Raw genomic sequence first — 20,840 nt, 5'->3', positions numbered from 1 at the left:
GGGAGATGAAAGAGGGAAGAGTTTAAAGAGAGAACTGAAGAGTCCAAGCAGCTGAAAGTGGGTCAGATTGAGAGAGGTGGTGTACAAATGGCTGGAGGCAGAGGAAGCGACAGTTCTTGGGGAAGAGGTTGGAATTGTAGGGCTGGAAGACACTGATGCAAAATACAAGAAGGCCGGGCTTGAGTGAGAGAAATCCAAGTACATATGTTCAGAATGGTGGCAACACACTCTCGTCTGCACTATTCCAACACGGGTGTCAGTGGATTGATGCTCAATGGGTTAACCTCGCTGTCGTATGGTACACAGGCATGTAGCAAACGTTCCGACATGAACAGCACCGATTGAAAGTTGAAACCTGAATAGCCGAAGGGCAATTTATTGTACAACAACCCAGCCTTGCACGCTTTGAAAATCAAAAGTGATCTTGATCAGAGAATGCATCTTTCGACAGAGAGGAGTGTAATTTAATTCCCGAATCAGCACTCGCCCAATTGCAACCCCCCCCCCCCCCCCCACCCCACCTCAATTACTGTGTAGAAAATAGACAAGGAAAAAGGAGCAAAGTGGGGGAAATATTCGCATTGGCTAAGGAGAGCTGGAATGACCACGCATGCGTCTCCCATATGCTGAAACTGACATCTTCAATCAAATATATATTTTAAAAAAGAAACCAGGAGGAAAAATGAAAGGCTGCATTTCGAATAAGAAGGAGGGGAAAATCCCCGCGAGTTCTGCAACAAGTCAAATATGATCTAGCGACTGTAAGTACTGCTCAGTAATCCTTGCGTAATGAGCCAGTGTTTGAACATCTTATTTTGATCTATTGTGACATTCGCAGGCATGTTTTTTACGCTCAGAATCTCTGGCCAATTTGTTTTGTAACATTGACGTGAGACCAACTCCCGTCCCCTTTGAAAAATGTCTACTTAGTATTTCCAGTCGATGTCCAGGGAAAATGTATCCCGGCAGAGTTTAATAATATATTCTTCAAAAAGGCAGCAGATTTATCGCAGGTTTTAACAGCTGGGCGATGCAGCATAAATGGTTACATTTAATAGTTTCGCTTACTAAAAACCATGATAGCAATATCAGATATTGTAATCTCGCTATCTTTTCGACTCAAGGGCCAGTGATAAGTGGTGCGTAGGAATATGTACTTTAGACGATTTCACTGAGACTATTATGAATATTTATGTCCCTCCCAAGTTGCAGATGGTTTTTCATCTGCAACTTTCAGATTGCATTTCAGAGCGGCAAATACAGGGCAGTATGTTGTGTTTTTTCCATTTGACCCTATATTGCAGCTCAGACCAATATACTCCTGCCTCTGAATCAGAAGGTTCAGCATTCAAATTTTCCTTCACTGACTTGAGTTCATAATTTATACTGACTCTCCAATGCAGTATCGAGGGAGTGCTGCACTGTCAGAAGCGCTGCGGGCTATGGCACTATTTCGAAGAAGGGCAATGGGGCTCCTTCCTTACTTGTGCCCTGGCCAATATGCATCTCTCAAACAAAAAAAGCAAATGCTGGAAATATTCAACAGGTGAGACCTCAACTGTCCAGAGAGAGAGGCAAAGTTAACGTTTCAGGTCAGAAAGAGTTTAGCAAGTACAGAGGCAGGGCCAGGGAAAAGAGACAAAAGGGAGGGGCTTGGATAGTGTGAAGGGCAGGAGAAAATCTGTACTGCCAAAAGACACGATGGTGCGAGGCAAAATGAGATAGTAATGGGATAAGTAAAGAAACAAAAGAGGTGTGGCATAGCAGAATTAGTACCAACAGCTGCCAACCAAAAGCAGGAGACAAAATTATGATTTGGAATTGTTGAACTCAAAACATTATTGAATCTGGAAGACTGAAGTGTTGAACTTCATTGGAACTGTGAAGGGGCAGAGAATTCAAATGACAGCTGACCAGGGACTCTGGGTCACATTTGCACACTCAATGAAGGTATTCCACAAAGTCATCACTAAAACTGCATTGGTCTCTCCCCTGCCCCCCCCCCCCCCCCCCGCCACCCCCAGCCCTCCAATCTAGTGGAGACCTCATTGTTGGCTTGTATGTCACTAAGGACTACATTTTACACTCTGCCCAAGTAGTGGGTTTACGGGGGGGGGGGGCTGTACAATGCCAAGGGTGCCATGCCTGCTGCCTATCCGTCCCCTGCCCCCACTGCAATTTACTAGCTACAGGGAAGGTATCAAGCTGCCTGTACCTTCTGACCAGTTGGGGCTCTTAAGTGTTGTGGGAGGATTACACCAAGTGTCTAATTGGGCAGCTTTCACTGCATGGATTGGTGATGGACAAGGGAGGTTAACAGACACCCAGGGCATGTGAAGGGCCTTCCTCATGTCTTTCCTATCTCTGGTTCCTTTCCCCACTGAATCTTGCCCTTTATTAGGCTAGAAGGCCCCAGCAATACCACCATCACCCCCTTGTTACTTACCATTCACTCCAGCCCCTTGTGTTCAGGGCTGGATGTAATCCTAGCAATGGCCACCACTCCTGATAGCGCTACTGAGAGCAGAGAGCTGCCAGCTCTCAAAGGCTTGACTTCCTGCCAAGATTTGGGGTGGGGGGAAGGGGGAAGTGGGGGCTGCAAAGTTTCACCATAAACCAATTAATGAACTAATGTCTTATAAATATTTGGAGAGTGAGTTGCCAGAGCAAGGGGCAAGCTCATCCTTGATTTTTCAGCAGGGCAGACTGTGGGTGAGGGTCCCTAACATCAGGGAAACACAGCCCCACGATCTGATCAAAGTCACATCCCTGTCTGTGGGAGCCTTTTGTGTGCAAATTGTCAGCTGAACCTTTCTACATAACCTAATGATTAAAACTAAATGACAAGTCTAAGTTTTGGCAGCTTTATAACTTTTTCCTGTATTTTCTCGAGTTTTCTATTTTCAAATTGCTGGGATTCATTTTCACAAGGTCCACAAGGCTTACTGTTCCTCACCCAAGTGTCTGCATCTAATGTATGAGCACCATATTGATTATACAGACTCATACATATACATACTGACTCAAGGTGCCATACACATATCCTAATTGAAGTTGTAGGCAGTACTTTTATTTTGGTTGTGCTGACCATGGGGTTTAGTGCATATACTTCAGGTTGGAGTTGATTGATGAATAATAGCCATTTGGGGAAGTCACAAGAGCACAATCAACTCCATGGAATGAGACCCATTCACAAGTTGGAGAGGGAAATTGTATGTGAAGGAAATGATTTGTTTGATTGTAAGACAATAAAACAAAAGAGCAGAATTAGCCCATTTGGCCCATCGAGTCTGCTCTGCCATTCAATCATGACTGATATATTTTTTGTCCCCATTCTCCTGCCGTCTCCCCTGATCTTATTAATCAAGAACCTATCTATCTCTGTTTTAAAGACACTCAGTGATTTGGCCTCCACAGCCTTCTGCGGCAAAGAGTTCCACAGATTCACCACCCTCTGGCTGCAGAAGTTCCTCCTCATCTCAGTTTTAAAGGATCGTCCCTTCAGTCTGAGACAGTGTCCTTGGGTTCTAATTTCTCCTACTAGCGGAATCATCCTCTCCACGTTCACTCTATCTAGGCCTCTCCATATTCATATTTTTTAAAGTATTTTTAGGAAAGGCATTTTGCACATAACATAGAAATATCAGAAAACCCCAGATACAAAAACACAAGCCAACCGCAGCCACTGATAACAAGCCCACCACTCACCCCGCCCCTCTAGTTTTTCCCCGTCATCTTCCCGCTGCCCCTCCGAAGCAAAGAAAAGACAGAAAAAACCTAACCATCCCCACTGATGCCTGAATTCGCTTCCAGGTTCCACCTCCAGGCAAACCCCTTCTCCGCTCCCTGTAAGGCGAACTTAACCTTTTCCAAGTGCAAAACATCTGCCAGGTCGCTCATCCACCCCCCTGCCATTGGTGGCTCCGGGTTCCACCAACCCAACAGAATCTGTCTCCGGCTGTCAGGGAGGCAAAGGCCAAGACATTGACCTCTCTCCCCACCTGGACATCCGGCTCTTATGACACTCCCAATATTGCCCCCTCCGGACTCAGGGCCACCCCAACCCCTGGAATCTCAGAAATAACATCCGAGAACCCCTGCCAGAACCCTCTCAGCTTTGGACACACCCAGAACATGTGGACATGATTCGTGGGGCCCTCCGTACACTGCCCACACCGATCCTACACCCCTGCAAAGAACTAGCCCATCCTCATAACCATCATGAACCATCATTGGGGGCAGCACGGTAGTATCGTGGTTAGCATTGAGGCTTCACAACGCCAGGGTCCCAGGTTCGATTCCCCGCTGGGTCACTGTCTGTGCGGAGTCTGCACGTTCTCCCCGTGTCTGCGTGGGTTTCCTCCGGGTGCTCCGGTTTCCTCCCACAGTCCAAAGACGTGCTGGTTAGGTGGATTGGCCATGTTAAATTGCCCTTAGTGTCCAAAAAGGTTAGGAGGGGTTATTGGGTTAAGGGGATAGGGTTGAAGTGAGGGATTAAGTGGATCGGTGCACAATCGATGGGCCGAATGGCTTCCTTCTGCACTGTATGTTCTATGTTCTGTGTTCTATGAAGGCCCTATGCACCACCTTAAATTGGATGAGGCTTAACCTCGCACACAACCAGAATGCGTTCACCCTCCACAGTGCTACCTTCCACAACCCGGCCCTCATCTCCCCACCCAGCTCCTCCAATTTACGCCTGATCTCCTCCGCAGGAGCGCCCTCCCTCTCCATCAGCTCTCCATAAATATCTGCCACTCTCCACTCCCCAATGTCATCTTCGCACAGCAACTTATCTTGTAGCACCGAAGATAGCAGCCCCAGGAAGGACGGCAGCTCTCTCCTCATAAAGTCTCTCACCTGAACCCATTCCCCTTAGGCAGCTGATACGATTCTCAAGCTCTTCCAGGCCCGCAAACCTATCCCCAACAAACAAGTCCCTGAAGTACTCAGTCCCCACCTGCTGCCATGACCTCGCATCCAATCCCACCGGCACAAACCTATGGTTATCACATATTGCTGCCCACAGAGACATGCATTCCAACCAGAAATGTTGCCTGCGGTGATTCCAATACTGAGACCACTACCGGGCTCACTGAATACCAGGCCGGTGAGAACGGAGTTGAGCCAACAATAGTGGCCTCAGACTCGTCCCCCTGCACAATGCTGCCGACATCTGCCCCCAAACTGACCGCTACTCCATTGCCCATTTCCTGACCATTGCGATATTCGCGGCCCAGTAGTACATCAAACTTAGCAATGCCAGCAGCACTCCCTCCCGCCCCCTCTCCAAGAACACCCTCCTCACCCATGGGGTCTTCCCCGACCACATGAAACTCGAAATTATCCCATTCACCTTCCTAAAAAAGGACTTGGGAACAAAGATGGGGAGATCTGGAACATGAACAGGAACCTGGGTAGCACTGTCATTTTAACAACCTGCATGTGCCCAGCCAGTGACAAAGGCAACCCACCTCCTAAAGTCCACCTTCATTCCCTCCACCAGTCGCGCCAAATTCAATTTGTGCAGTGGGCCCAGTTCCGCGCCACCTGTATCCCGGGATACCAAAAACTCACACCCGCCAGCCAGAACGGCAACCCCCCTAACCTCCTCTCTTGCCCTCTGGCATTAATTGGAGACCCATCACTTTTCCCCATGTTCAAATTATACCTTAATAAATGTCCAAATTCCCTCAGGATCTCCAAAATCACATCAAAACTCCCCACCGGGTCTGAGATGTACAGCAGAAGATCGTCTGCATACAACGAGACTATGTGCTTGAGCAAAAAGCAAGGGGGAGAGTGGGCACCCCTGCCTCGTCCCCCGATTCAGCCCGAAGTACCCCAAACTCATCCTATGCAGCCGGACACTAGCCATCAATGCCCTATACAGCAGCTGAACCCGATCCAAGAAACCGTGGCGAAACCTGAACTGACCCAACACTTCCAACAGATATGCCCATTCAACTCGATCAAAAGCCTTCTCCGCTTCATTGTCACCATCACTTTTACCTCCTGCCCCTCCAAGAGTATCATAATGACATTGAGCAACATTTGCCGACAACTGCTGCCCCTTCACAAACCCCGTCCAGTTCTGTCATATCACCCCTGGCACACAGTCCTCTATACGCACCGCTAACACCTTTGCTAGCAACTTCGCATCCACATTTAATAGCCGAACGACCCACACTGCTCCGGGTCCTTATCCTTCTTTAAAATCAGCAAAATGGACACCTGCGACAATGTGAGGGGGCAGCTCCCCCCTTCCCCTCGACTCATGATACATCCCCACAAGCAGAGGTCCCAACTCCGCACCAAACTTCTTATAGATCTCGGCTGGAAACATGTCCTGCCCCGGGGTCTTCCCCGCCAGCATCGAGCCTACGCAGTCCATCACCTCCCTCAGGCCAATAAGGGCCCCCAACCCTTGCACCTTCTCCTCCTCCATCCTTGGGAACTCCAAGTCATCCAGGAACTACTTCATGCCCTCCTCCCCAGGCAGAGGCTCTGACTCATACAGCCTTCTGTGAAAAGCCTCAAGTACCCCATTCACCCCCTCTGGTCCAACAACCCATTTTCCCTCTCATCCCTCACTTTGCCATTCTCCCTCGTCGCTGCCTCCTTCCTCAGTTGGTGCACCAACATCCTGCTCGCTTCTTCCCCGTACTCATACACTACCCCTCTGAACCTCCGCAGTTGCCCTACCACCTTCCCTGTGGACACCAACCCAAACTCCACCTGGAACCTCTGCCTTTCCTTTAATAGCCCCTCCTCGAGCGCAGCTGAGTGCCTCCGGTCCACCCTCAAAGTCTCATCCACCAGCCTTGCATTCTCACCTCTCATTCCACCCTCTCCCTATGCACCTGAATTGAAATAAATTCACCACTTTCTACAGCCTAAAGTGCCTCACAGCATGGAGGCCGTGACCTCCCCCATGTCATTTAGTTCTACATAAACCCGGATGGTGGCCCTCACACACACCTTCATCTGGCAGCAATTCTACATCAATCCTCCACTACGGTCGCTGGCTCTTCCCCTGCATCATCCGCAAATCCACCCAGTGTTTCAGGTGGTCTGAGACCACGATCGCCGAACGCTCTAAGTCAGCTAACCCTGCCAACAGCATCTTATCTATCATAAAAAAGTCAATCTGAGAGTACACCCAGTGCACGTGCGAAAAATATGAGAACTCCTTCGCCCTCGACCTCCATGGGTCTGGACCCCCCCCCCCCACCAGCCCCCCAGTGCGTGTTCAGGTCCAGAATCTTCCTTAATACCCACCACATGAAATCGACGTTGTTCCAATTTGGGGCATAAATGTTCACCAGAACCACAGGCATCCCCTTCAGCTTCCCAATAATCATCTTGTGTCTGCCCCCAGGATCCGCTACAATACTGCCCATCTCGAAGGCCACTTTCCTGTTGACCAGAACCGACACCTCCCTCGTCTTCATATCCAACCCCGAGTAGAACACCTGCTCCACCCATCCCATCCTCAGCCTCGTCTGATCCCCCAGCTTCAGGTGCGTCTCCTGAAGAAACACAACGTCCGCCTTCAAACTTCTCAAGTGTGCAGAAACACGAACCGTATAACCGGCCCATTCAACCGGCAAGTTCCATGTAATCAACCACCCCACTTCCCTGCCAATCAACCATGATCCTTCTTTAGCCAGCTCCCCCCCAGCCCACGTCTCGCACTCTTCGGGTCCCACCCCGAGATGCCCACCGCCATTCCTCCCTAATCAAATGTGCTACACCAACCACTCCCACGTCAGCATCCCTCCCCATCCCCATAACGAAACAAAGAAAGAACCAATCCATTCCCCCTCCCCTACACCCTCCTCCTGATAACCCCCACTTCACTCCTAGCCCAACAAGCTGGCATGGCGAACCCCGCCGGGGCCTCTGGCTACCCCTCACCCCCCTAGTCTGCCTTTCAAACCCACCACACAAACCCCAAACATACAAGAAGAAACAAAAGGCACATTCACCCTCTCAGCCCCCCTCGCCGTAACCTTCAGCATTCCACCCACCCTTTGTCCCCACATTCCATACATAACACCACTACAAAGTTCAATGTCCTCATATTCCTCCCAGTCCATAGTCACTCATAACGTCCTTCGCCTCCTCTGGCGAGTCAAAATAGAACTCTTGGTTCTGGTGTGTCACCCACAGATGAGCGGGGTACAGAACCCAAAACCTCATCCCTTCCTTGTAGAGGGCAGCCTTGATCCAGTTGTAACCGGCCCTCTGCTTGGCCAGCTCCGCTCCCACGCCTTGATAAATACACAGCTCGTTCTCCTCCCTCGTACATTTCTTTGTCTGACTCGCCCACCTCATAATCTTCTCCTTATCTTGAAAACAATGCAACTTCACCACCATCGCCCTCGGCGGTTCCCCACCTGCGGCCTCCTCCTTAGCGCCCTGTGCGCTCGGTCCGCCTCGAGAGGGCGGTCAAAGATCCCCTCCCCCATCAGCCTCTCCAATATATTTGCCTCGTATTTGGCGGCCTGTATTCTTTCATTATCCTCAGGTATCCCCACAATCCAGAGAATTTGCCTCCTGGAGCGGTGCTCAAGATCCTCAGCCTTTTCTGACTGCTCATCGCCATCTCTGCCTCCAGTGAGGTCAATCGATCCTCGTGCTCCCCCACCGTCTTCTCCATCTTTTGGATTCCCAGGCCCTGTGTCTCCTGCCTCTGCTCCACAGGCCCGATCACTGCCCTAAGCGGCTCCATCACCTTAGCCAGGTCCTCAAAGTCCCCCTTCCTGTGCTTATGGAACTTTCCATTGAGGAATTCCACCAGCTGCTCCATAGACCACTGGGTGGGCAGAACTGCCCCCTACTCTCTGCCATCTTCTCCTGTGTCGCACCTCTATTACTCTCACGCTCAAGTTGCTGCCTCTTCCTTGTTGCACTCCTCATTCAGTGAGCCATAAACCACAGTAGTTTTACATTCCCTCAGTGATCCTGCATCTTTTGCCTTCAAACATCACACAATTCGGGTGGGGAAGAACCAAAATAAACCACCTTGAGTGGGAGCCACCAAATGTGTGACCACTCACTCCATTGCCACCACCGGAAGTCGGCTTCTCAGTATTCTGTGAGTTTCAATCAGATTCCCCCTCATCCTTCCAAACTCCACTGAGTACAGACCTAGAGTCCTCAACTGCTCCTCATATGAGAAGTCCTTCATAGCCTCCCCTGGACCCTCTCCAAGGCCAGCATATCCTTCCTTGGGGGCTGTTTAGCACAGGGCTAAATCGCTGGCTTTGAAAGCAAACCAAGGCAGGCCAGCAGCACGGTTCAGTTCCCGTAACAGCCTCCCCGAACAGGCGCCGGAATGTCGCGACTAGGGGCTTTTCACAGTAACTTCATTGAAGCCTACTTGTGACAATAAGCGATTTTCATTTCATATGGGGCCCAAAACTGCTCACAACATTCCAAATGGGGTCTGGCCAGAGCCTTATACAGTCTCAGAAGTGCATCCCTTTTTATTCTAGCCCTCTTGACATGAATGTTAACATTGCATTTGCCATCCTAACTGCCAACTGAACCTGCATGTTAACCTTAAGCGAATCCTGAACTGGAGCTCTTAAGCCCCTTTGTGCTTCTGATTTATGAAGTCTTTTCCCATTTATAAAATAGTCTATACCTCTATCCTTCCTACCGAAGTGCATAACCTCACACTTTTCCACATTGTATTCCATCTGCACTTCTTTGCCCACTCCCTATGCCTATCCAGGTCCTTCTGCAGCCTCCCTGCTTCCTCAATACAACCTGTCCCTCTACAGATCTTTGTATCATCTGCAAACTTAGAAACAATGCCTTCTGTTCTTTCTTCCAGATCATTAATGTATATCATGATTAATAATTGAAATGATGCATTGGAACCTTGGTAACGAGGGTATATTTTGCTGAGCAATGTAAAGCTATAGCACTTGGACCCCCCCCCCCCCCCCCCACCTGCCTTAGCGCCTCAGCTGTTGAAACCCTTTTTACCACTAGACTCAAGAAAATCCAATGCTTTCCTGGCCAGACTCTCCTTGCAGCCTTAGTAAACTTTAGCTCATGGAAAGCTCTGTTGCCACAGCCTCACTTGTACCAATTCCTGTTCACCCATCACCCCTATGTTCATTGATCTACTTTGGCAAACCCTAGATTTGAAAATAAGCGCCCTTGTTTTTTTTTAAACCTTCCACAACATTGCTCCTCCCTATCTCTAAATCTCCAGACTTGCAACTGATCGAGATCGTTGAGCTCTTCCAATTCTGGCCTCTTGCCTATCCTTGATTTCCATTGGTCTACAATTGGCCACCACGCTTTCAACTGCCTGGCCCTGGGCTCTGGAATTACTTCCTTAAACCTTTCCACCTCTCTCTCTCTCTCTCTCCCTCCATCTCTATCTTCTTCCAGACATTGCCTGAAACCCAATTCTTTGACAAGGTTTCTGGTCACCTATCTCAATATTTCCATATGTGGCTCTGTGACAAATGTTATTTATAAAGTGATTTGGAATATTTTACTCCATTAAGGATCCTACATTAAATGCAAACTCTTATTTTTGATATTATTTGCAGTTAATAACGGAATTCTCGTGTTTAAAGAATAAATTGAAGCTTATAAACAAGCATTTGGAACTTGTCAAAAATTGGTTACAGTGGCCAAGGAACAAGGTTTCTCATGGGAAAGTTCATACAAATTTTACACAATGCGTAGGAATATGACCTGTGCAATATCCTGCTGGTAGTTGGTTAAACTACATTGCACTGTAACATTTCCTATTGCGTAATTTTTTATGAATCTGTAACTAGTAGTTCCACAAAACATCAAGCTGTGTGCAACAAGAAAAGGGACGACTGTAAGTTGTTTTACAGTCTAGCCATCCCATTCAAGACTGCCTTGGATTATCTTGTGAAAAATTCAACTGCTTTTCTCAAACCAAATCACCTCTGAGCCGAACATGGTATCTGACTGAGGAAGTGTTTCAGATTGACGTTGGTGAGAAGCTCATCCTTGTGGTGCTGGCTATAACCTCTGACTCTAACTAAAATAATCAGACATCAAGGTGACGAAGCTGGCCACCGGTGCTATGCAGCCTTATGTGTGAATGGCATTCAGTCAAGAGCCTGCTGCCTTTGATGTCCTTCACCAGTTGAGTATTTTCTTCTCCTCCATCACCACAACCCTCTGAAATCTTTGCCCTTCTCTAATTCTGGCCTCCACAGCCTGCACAGCCCCGATTTTCATCACTCCACTATTGGCAGCTTTGTCTTCAGCTTTCTAAGCTCTAAGATCTGGAATTTGTTTCTTGCATCTCTTTGTCCCTCTTCCCTTAAGATGCCACTTGTAAATGACCTCTTTGACCAAGCTTTTGGCCATGTGACTTATCGCCTGATGTGACTGAGAGCTAATTGTTGTCTGCTGTATAAAGCACTTTGGGAGGTTTTACTACGTTGAAGGTGCTATATTAATAAGAATAGTTTTGCTGCTGGCTCGGGATGGTATTCCACAAAGTAGCATCTAGATCGCTGCCATGATGGTGTAAAGTTGTTGTTGTATTCACTGCATAATGTCCCTCATAAACCGATTCTAATGCTTTCAATGTTTCATTGAAACATTGAATATTTAAATGGGTGGCACAGTTCAATTCCAGCCTTGGGTGACTGTCTTGTGTAGAGTTTGTGCAATCTCTCCGTGTCTGCATGGGTTTCCTCCAGATGCTCCAGTTTCCACTCAAAATCCAAAGATGTGCAGGTTCGGTGAATTAGCCATGCCAAATTGCCCCTGGGTATTCAGGGATGTGGGGTTTAGGTGGGATTACTAGGATAGGGCGGGGGAGTGGGCCTAGGTAGGGTGCTCTTTCAGAGGTTCAGACCCAGTGGGGCAAATGGCCTCCTTCTGTCTGGATTCTAAGATCTGTCACAAGTAGAGCAAAGATCCATACCTGTGATATTTAATCTCCATGTGGCAGTCTTTCCACAGTAACTTGTCACGGCTTCTTCAACAGCACATCCCAAACCTGTGACCTCCAACACCTTCAAGGGCAAGGGCTGCAGGCACATGGGAACACTATCATCTCCAAGGCCCCCTCTGAGTCACACACCATCCTGCCATAGAAACATATCATTGTTCCTTCATTGATACTGGGTCAAAATCCTAACAACACTGTGGAAGGACCTTCACCACCTGGACTGCAGTGGTGCAAGAAAATGCTTCACCACAACCTTCCCATGGGCAACAGGGGTGGGGAAAAATTGCCAGCTTTGCCAACAGTGCCAAAATACTGGGTGAATTTTTAAATTATTATAAATGCCTTTATTGGCTTTGTTTCTTCATGATTAGTATCATAAGGCTCCGAACGAGGCCATTCAGCCAATTGGACCTCTGTTTTCTCTTTGAAAGAGCTATCCAATTAGTCCCATGTTCCTGTTTTTTTTCCCCATAACACTGCAATATTTTTCTTTTTTATATATTTATATAATTCCCCATGAAAATTTGTTAGTGAGTCTGATTGCACCCATGCTTTCAAGTAGTGTATTCTAGATTATATTACTATGCAGCATTAAAACATTCTCATCTTCCCTCTGGTTCTTTTGGCAAAAAACCTTTTAAATCTTGTCGCCTGGTTACTATCCCCCCACCCCGCTCCCTGCCCCACTCCACCGCAGTGGAAGCTGTTATTCCCCTATCTATTCTTTCAGGACCCCTCATGATGATATATATATATATGATAGATTTTTTAGGACTCCACATTCCTTGGACAAATAGCCATTAATAGCACATTTGGTTATTAGTTTAGTGGAATGTGAAGCAGCTCTGGGTTTTCTGCTAACTCAAAACATTGAGTGGAACAGTGCTTTGTGAATCCATCACATTGAATGCTTCTCTGCTATTTCACTTTTTATTATTAATTCCTGGGATGTGAGCACTGCAAGCAATGCTAGTGTTTATTGTCCATCCCCAATTGCCCTAGAGAGGATGAGGTGACTTGCCTCTTGAACCACTCCAGTCATTGTGGTGTAGATGTAACCAATGTGCTTTTCTCTGGAGCACCTTGAAACAATTGAATGGCTTGCTGGGCCATTTCAGAGGGCAGCTAAGAGTTAACTATGATGCGGTGGACCTGGAGCCAGATCAGCTAAGGATGGCAGAATTCCTCCCTGAAGGACATTAGTGATGATACTTGACGATGGTTCAGTGAATAGACACACACATCCTCACAGAGTACTGGGGCACAGGAGGATCCCAAGCTATACGCTGAGTTGATTACCCTCAACGACAGCTGGGTAGGAAAAAAAGACATTCAAGGTTCCTGGTCCTGAACCTCCATCCAAGGTTCTCTATTGCAAAAAGTGTATTTGAGAATGTTTCACAAAGCTCTGTGATCACCCTCACCACAATTCTTTGTGGTTGAATAACCTGCCAACACTTGTTCTTTATGCAAGGTGGATGGTGGTTGGGGGGGGTCCCATTGAAACCTGTATCGTTTAATATAAAATTAAAATTAAAATACTGGAAGCACTCAGCAGGTCAAGCAGCCTCTGTGAGGAGACAAACTGAGTCAATGCTTTAATTCAATATCCTTCCCTCAAAACACAGTAGCATTGTTTATATCACCGCTGCTCATTGAAGCTGAGAAAAGCACTACTTTGGAAATCAATGTAGTTTTACTGGGAGATTCCACTACCCTACAAGGTCGCAAACCTCTCTTGTCTTGTTTTTTCCAGGCGATGGCTTCTCACCGTGTACAGCTGAGCAGACGGATGTCGCAGGCAAGCAGTGATTCCAGGTCCCCTCGCTTGTGCAGGAGACGTCCCAACACTTGCTGCTTCTGCTGGTGCTGCTGCTGTTCCTGGTACAGACCTGAAACTGTAACAGAAATGCGTTTTTTGTGATAGGTCAGGAGATGTTCCAGATGTTTAAAAAAGCCTCTAAATCCCACTCCAGAGACTTAAGCACAAATTCCAGGCTGACACTCCCAGCGAGGGAGTACTGCAGTGTCAGAAGATGAGATGTTTAACCAAATGCTTGTCTGCCCTCTTGGGTGGTTGGGAAAGATCTCACGCCCACCATTCTGAAAAAGAGCAGGGGGGGTTCTGCCCAGTGCCTTGCCAATAATCCCTCAACCAACAGCTAAAGCAGTTTATCTAGTAATTTCTCTCTTACTATATCTGGGAGCCTGATGTGCGCAAATTGGCTGCTGCATTTCCTATATTACAATAGTGGTGACAATTCACAAACATTCTTTATTGGCTGTGAAGCACTTTGGAAAGTCCTGGGCTTCTAAAAGGTGCTATATAAACGCAAGTTCTTTCAACCAAGGTTCCCTAATAGTCTGGTGGACAAACACATCAAACCCTCACACTAGAGAGGGGATATGAATCGGCTAGGGTTCCGGTACCTGACCAGTAACCCCACCTTGACATAAACCTGTGAACATCAGGTTAGGATAGGACTGGATTTGGTTGTGATCCCTACCAGCTCTCCCCCCCCCCCGATATTGGCAGTAATTAGTTACATGGTAGTTTAGTGAATTTATGGAATTACCTGTGTCCAGAGATTATGAAGTCTGGACTATACCCCACCTTGAGTGAGTAATTTGGAGAAAAATGACATACTTTCCACTGTGCATAATGTATCTGTTGACAATTTATCAAAATTTTGCGCAATTTTTATTTTTAAAAATAAATTTAGATTACCCAATTATTTTTTCCAATTAAGGGGCAATTTCGCGTGGCCAATCCACCTACTCTGCACATTTTTGGATTGTGGGGGTGAAACATACGCAGACACGGGGAGAATGTGCAAACGACACACGGACAGTGACCCAGAGCCGAGATCGAACCTGGGACCTCAGCGCCGTGAGGCAGCTGTGCTAACCAATAGGCCACCGTGCTGCCCACCAAAATTTTGCACAATTAAGCATTTTGTTGAGAACGACATAGCTTGGGGATGAGGGAAAATGGAGGAGTTTTCTCAATCAGGTCTGTTGAGTAGCTGTGTGGAAATCTGCGGCCTATCATCATCTCTGTTGAAGATCAAAACAAGCTGAACATGGCAGAGGAAACAACCCAAACCAAACCAGACGACGACGGAGGAGATCTCTGCACACCTCCGACTCATCCCGATTTTCATCACTCGGCCATTGGCAATCCTGCAGCCAGCTCAAAATCAGGCCCTGTAATTCCCTCCCTAAACCTCTCCGTCTCTCCCTCTCCTGCTTTAATATGTTCCTTAAAACCTAAATGTTTGACCAATCTTTTGGTAGCTGCCCAAGCATAACCTGGTGTGGAAAAGGACTCCTAAAACCTACTTCACAGGCTTGAACACAAAACCTTGGCATGTTTTGAAGGCACTATATAAATGCAAGTTTTTGTTGAATGAAGAAATGACTGAGTGAGTGGTTGGGTTGAGAATTGTGGTTGTGTATCAAGTTGACATTACACTCTGTAAAATAAATCTTCTCATTTCTTTGCAGTTTAACTGTCAGGAACAAGGATAAACATGATTGTAGCCGGAGGTCATCCATCATTTCCCAGATGGAAAGTCTTCAGAAACATGAGGAAAGGTGAACAAATCCCTCCTGAGGTGGTGATTTATTTTCAATTTGAACATAATCTTTTGCTCTTTCAAATCTTAGCACATATTTCATGAAGTGTTCACATTGGTTGCACTCTTTCCTTTTGAGTTAGGGTCATAGAGTTTAATCACAGAGCAGAGAAAGAGGCCCTTCAGCCCATTCCTGTCTTCTGCACTGGCCATCAAGCACCTAGCTCTTCTAATCCCATTTTCCAGCATTTGATCCGTAACCCTGTATTCTCAGGCATTTCAAGTGCTCATCTGAATGCTTCTGAAATGTTGAGGCTTCTTACCTCGACCACCCTGTCAGGCAGTGAGTTCCAGATTTCCACCACCTTCTACGTGAAAACATTTTCCCTCAAATCCCTTCCTAATCTCCTGCCTCTTATTTTGATGTCCCCTGGTTATTGACCCCTCTACTAAGGGGAAAAGCTTCTTCCTATCTACTCTATCCATGTCACTCATAATTTTGTACACCTTAATCATGTCCCCCCCCCCCTCAGCCTTCCCTGCTCTAAGGGAAACAACCCGAGCCTATCCAGCCTCTCGTCATAACTGGAACACTTCAGCCTAGGTGAATCTCCTCTGCATCCTTTCTAGTACAATCACATTCTCACTACAGTGTGGCCACCAGAACTGCATACAGTACTCTAGCTGTGGCCTAACAAGCGTTTTATATAGCACTATTGAGTCAGTATCAAGCCACATGCTCCAGAACCTCAGAACCTAATATAATTTCAGTGGCTTGAGGAAGGGAGTGTTGCGATGACAGAAATGTTGTCCTTGACCTACTGAATATAAAACTCCATATGGAGATGAGAAAAACATCTCATGATAAATCTCCCAGTGTCCTGGCCACTGTTCTTCCCTCATGTACACAAGAGGTACTGTTTGTTGGCAGTATCTGTCTGCCAACTGTCTTGAAGTCAGACTTCAAGAGAGTCGTGGGGCAGAGGTGAGTGTAGTGGCCATCAGTAAGGAGAAGGTGCTGGGGACAGGTAGTAATAAGGAAGCAAGGGGGCTGCAGAAAGATTTGGACAGGCTAGGAGAGTGGGCAATGAAGTGGCAAATGAAATACAATGTGGAAAAGTGTTAGGTTATGCACTTTGGAAGGAGGAATTTAGGCATAGACTATTTTTTAAATGGGGAAATGCTCAGGAAATCAGAAGCACAAAGGGACTTGGGAGGCCTTGTTCATGATTCTCTTTATTTTTATAAATTTTTAAAAAAAAATTTAGAGTACCCAATTCAATTTTTCCAATTTTTAAAAAATATATATGTTTATTCAAAGTTTTTCCAACAAAAATTTTCACCAATTAAATCCCCCCCCCGTAACAGAAAAGAGAAAGAAAAGAACAGAACAAAACATAAACATATCAATCAAACATACTACAGAACTTATACAATGGGTTTCTCCCGCACATAATAACCCTCCCAAATGCTTTTTACAAGTACCCCTAGGGAAAAAAAACCTCCCCCGCCCGCCCAACTACCCCCCCCCCCAAAGAGACACCCTCCCCTCCCCTCCCCTCCCCCCCCCCCTCCCTCCCTGGGTTGCTGCTGCTGCTGACCGAGCTCATTCTAACACTCCGCGAGATAGTCTAGGAACGGTTGCCACCGCCTGAAGAACCCCTGCGTAGACCCTCTCAAGGTAAACTTTATCCTCCCCAGCTTAATGAACCCTGCCATGTCATTTATCCAGGCTTCCACACTGGGGGGCTTCACGTCCTTCCACATAAGCAAGATCCTCCGCCGGGCTACCAGGGACGCAAAGGCCAGAATGCCGGCCTCTTTCGCCTCGTGCACTCCCGGCTCGTCCGCCACCCCAAATAATGCCAGCCCCCAACTTGGCTTGACCTGGACTTTCACCACCTTGGACATAGTCTTCGCGAAACCCCTCCAGAACCCATCCAGTGCCGGGCACGACCAGAACATGTGGGCGTGATTCGCCGGGCTTCCTGAGCACCTCCCGCATCTGTCCTCCATCCCAAAGAACCTGCTCAGCCTCGCCCTGTCATATGCGCTCTGTGAATAACCTTAAACTGTATCAGGCTGAGCCTGGCACATGAGGATGAGGAATTAACCCTACTCAGGGCATCAGCCCACCGACCCTCTTTGATCTCCTCCCCCAACTCCTCCTCCCACTTGCCCTTCAGCTCCTCTACCGAAGCCTCCTCCTCTTCCTTCATCTCCTGATATATCGCCGAAACCTTGCCTTCTCCGACCCATACACCCAAAATCACCCTGTCCTGAATCCCCTGTGCCGGGAGCAACGGGAATCCCCTCACCTGCCGCTTCACAAACGCCCTCACTTGCATATACCTGAACGCATTTCCCGGGGGTAACCCAAACTTCTCCTCCAGCGCCCCTAGGCTCGCAAACGTCCCATCTATAAACAGGTCCCCCATCCTTCTGATCCCTGCCCGATGCCAGCTCCGAAACCCCCCGTCCATCCATCATGGGACGAACCGATGGTTCTCCCGGATCGGGGACCACACCAAGGCTCCCATCTCACCCCTATGTCGTCTCCACTGCCCCCAGATCTTTAGCGTTGCCGCCATCACCGGACTCGTGGTGTACCTTGTCGGCGAGAGCGGCAGCGGTGCCGTCACCAACGCCCTCAGGCTCGTTCCTTTGCAGGACGCCATCTCCAGCCTCTTCCATGCCTCCCCCGCTCCCCCTATTACCCACTTACGGATCATCGCCACGTTGGCTGCCCAATAATAGCCACCCAGATTCGGCAATGCCAACCCTCCCCTGTCCCTACTATGCTCCAGAAACCCCCTCCTTACCCTCGGGGTCTTGTTTGCCCACACAAAACCCATGATGCTCCTACCTACCCGCTTAAAAAAGGCCTTGGTAATCATAATAGGAAGGCACTGGAACACAAAAAGAAACCTCGGGAGGACCACCATCTTAATCGACTGTACCCTGCCCGCTAACGAGAGTGGCAACACATCCCATCTTTTAACGGCCTCCTCCATCTGCTCCACCAGCCGCGTCAAATTAAGTTTGTGCAGGGCCCCCCCAGCTCCTAGCTACCTGGATCCCCAAGTACCAAAAGCTCCTTTCCGCCCTCCTCAACGGTACGTCGTCTATCCCTCTTCCCTGGTCCCCTGGATGCACCACAAAGAGCTCACTTTTCCCTACATTGAGCTTATAACCCGAGAAGTCCCCAAACTCCCTTAGGATCCGCATTACCTCCGCCGTCCCCTCCACTGGATCTGCCACATACAGCAACAGGTCGTCGGCATACAGCGACACCCGATGCTCCTCTCCCCCTCGGACCACCCCCCTCCATTTCCTGGACTCCCTTAATGCCATAACCAAAGGCTCAATTGCCAATGCAAACAACAAGGGGGACAGGGTGCACCCCTGCCTCGTCCCTCGGTACAGCCGAAGATACTCCGACCTCCGTCGATTTGTAGCCACACTCGCCACCGGGGCTCTATATAGGAGCTTAACCCACCTGATAAACCCCTCCCCAAAACCCAAACCTCCGCAACACTTCCCAGAGATACTCCGACTCCACCCGGTCAAAGGCCTTCTCCGCGTCCATAGCTGCCACTATCTCCGCCTCTCCTTCCAGCGAGGGCATCATGATCACATTGAGGAGCCTCCGCACATTGGTGTTTAGCTGCCTGCCCTTTACAAATCCCGTCTGGCCCTCATGAATCACCCCCGGGACACAGTCCTCAATTCTCGTAGCCAGCACTTTTGCCAGCAACTTAGCATCCACATTGAGGAGCGAGATCGGTCTATATGACCCACATTGCAGTGGGTCCTTGTCCTGCTTCAGGATCAGAGAGACCAGCGCCCCGGACATTGTCGGGGGCAGGGTCCCCCCCTCCCTTGCCTCATTGAAAGTCCTCACTAGCAACGGGGCTAACAGGTCCGTATACTTCCTGTAAAACTCAACCGGGAACCCATCTGGCCCCGGGGCCTTCCCCGTCTGCATGCTCCCCAGTCCTTTAACCAGCTCCTCCAATCCAATTGGCACCCCCAAACCAGCCACCTCCTGCTCCTCCACCCTCGGGAACTTCAGTTGATCGAGAAATCGCCGCATCCCCTCTTCCCGCACTGGGGGCTGAGATCTGTACAGCTCCTCATAAAAGTCCTTAAATGCCTCATTTACTTTCACCGCACTCCGCACCGTAGTTCCCCATCTATCCTTAACTCCACCTACCTCCCTCGCTGCCATCCTCTTACGGAGCTGATGTGCCAGCATCCAGCTCGCCTTCTCCCCATACTCATACATCGCCCCCTGTGCTTTCCTCCACTGTGCCTCTGCCTTCCCTGTGGTCAACAGGTCGAATTCCGTCTGGAGACTTCGCCGCTCCCTAAGTAGTCCCTCCTTGGGGGCCTCTGCATATCTCCTGTCTACCCTTAGGATCTCCCCCACTAACCTCTCCCTTTCCCTGCCCTCTCTCTTCTCCCTGTGAGCCCTGATGGAGATTAACTCTCCCCTGACCACCGCCTTCAGCGCCTCCCATACTACCCCCACCTGCACCTCCCCGTTGTCGTTGGCCTCCAAATACCTTTCAATGCACCCCCGCACCCTCCCGCACACCTCCTCATCCGCCAGTAATCCCACATCCAGACGCCACAGCGGGCGTTGGTCCCTCTCCTCTCCCAACTCCAGCTCCACCCAGTTTGGGGCGTGGCCTGAAATAGCTATGGCCGAGTACTCCGTTCCCTCCACTTTCGGGATCAGCGCCCTACTCAAAACAAAAAAATCTATCCGGGAGTAGGCTCTGTGTACGTGAGAGAAAAAAGAAAATTCCCTGGCCAGGGGCCGAGCAAATCTCCATGGATCTACGCCCCCCCCATCTGGTCCATAAACCCCCTAAGCACCTTGGCCGCAGCCGGCCTCTTCCCTGTCTTAGATCTGGAGCGATCTAATGCTGGGTCCAACACCGTGTTGAAATCCCCCCCCCATTATAAGCTTCCAACCTCCAGGTCCGGAATCCGCCCAACATGCGCTTCATAAATCCAGCATCATCCCAGTTTGGGGCGTATACGTTTACCAATACCACCCACGCCCCCTGCAACCTCCCGCTCACCATCACGTATCGACCTCCATTGTCCACTACAATATTCTTGGCCTCAAACGACACCTGCTTCCCCACCAGTATTGCCACCCCTCTGTTCTTCGCATCCAGCCCCGAATGGAATACCTGTCCTACCCATCCCTTTCTTAACCTGACCTGGTCTGCCACCTTCAAATGTGTCTCCTGAAGCATGACCACGTCTGCTTT

The 20,840-nt window shown here is 48.7% G+C and overlaps 1 protein-coding gene across 1 annotated transcript in view; it reads left to right on the top strand.

Annotated features, from left to right (window-relative positions):
- Nucleotides 1–566: 566 nt before the first annotated feature.
- Nucleotides 567–20,840, top strand: part of LOC140415539 (regulator of G-protein signaling 17-like) — a 42,678-nt gene continuing 22,404 nt past the window's right edge. Inside the window, exons 1-3 of the mRNA XM_072501063.1 lie at nt 567–761; nt 13,731–13,858; nt 15,482–15,571. Of these exons, the coding sequence (XP_072357164.1) occupies nt 13,734–13,858; nt 15,482–15,571 (215 nt within the window). The 5' untranslated portion in view covers nt 567–761; nt 13,731–13,733. The remainder of the gene's footprint in view (nt 762–13,730; nt 13,859–15,481; nt 15,572–20,840) is intronic.

The sequence above is a fragment of the Scyliorhinus torazame genome, chromosome 1, assembly GCF_047496885.1.
Source record: "Scyliorhinus torazame isolate Kashiwa2021f chromosome 1, sScyTor2.1, whole genome shotgun sequence".
In the NCBI taxonomy this organism is placed as follows: domain Eukaryota; kingdom Metazoa; phylum Chordata; class Chondrichthyes; order Carcharhiniformes; family Scyliorhinidae; genus Scyliorhinus; species Scyliorhinus torazame.
This window is presented reverse-complemented; position numbering and strand designations above follow the sequence as displayed.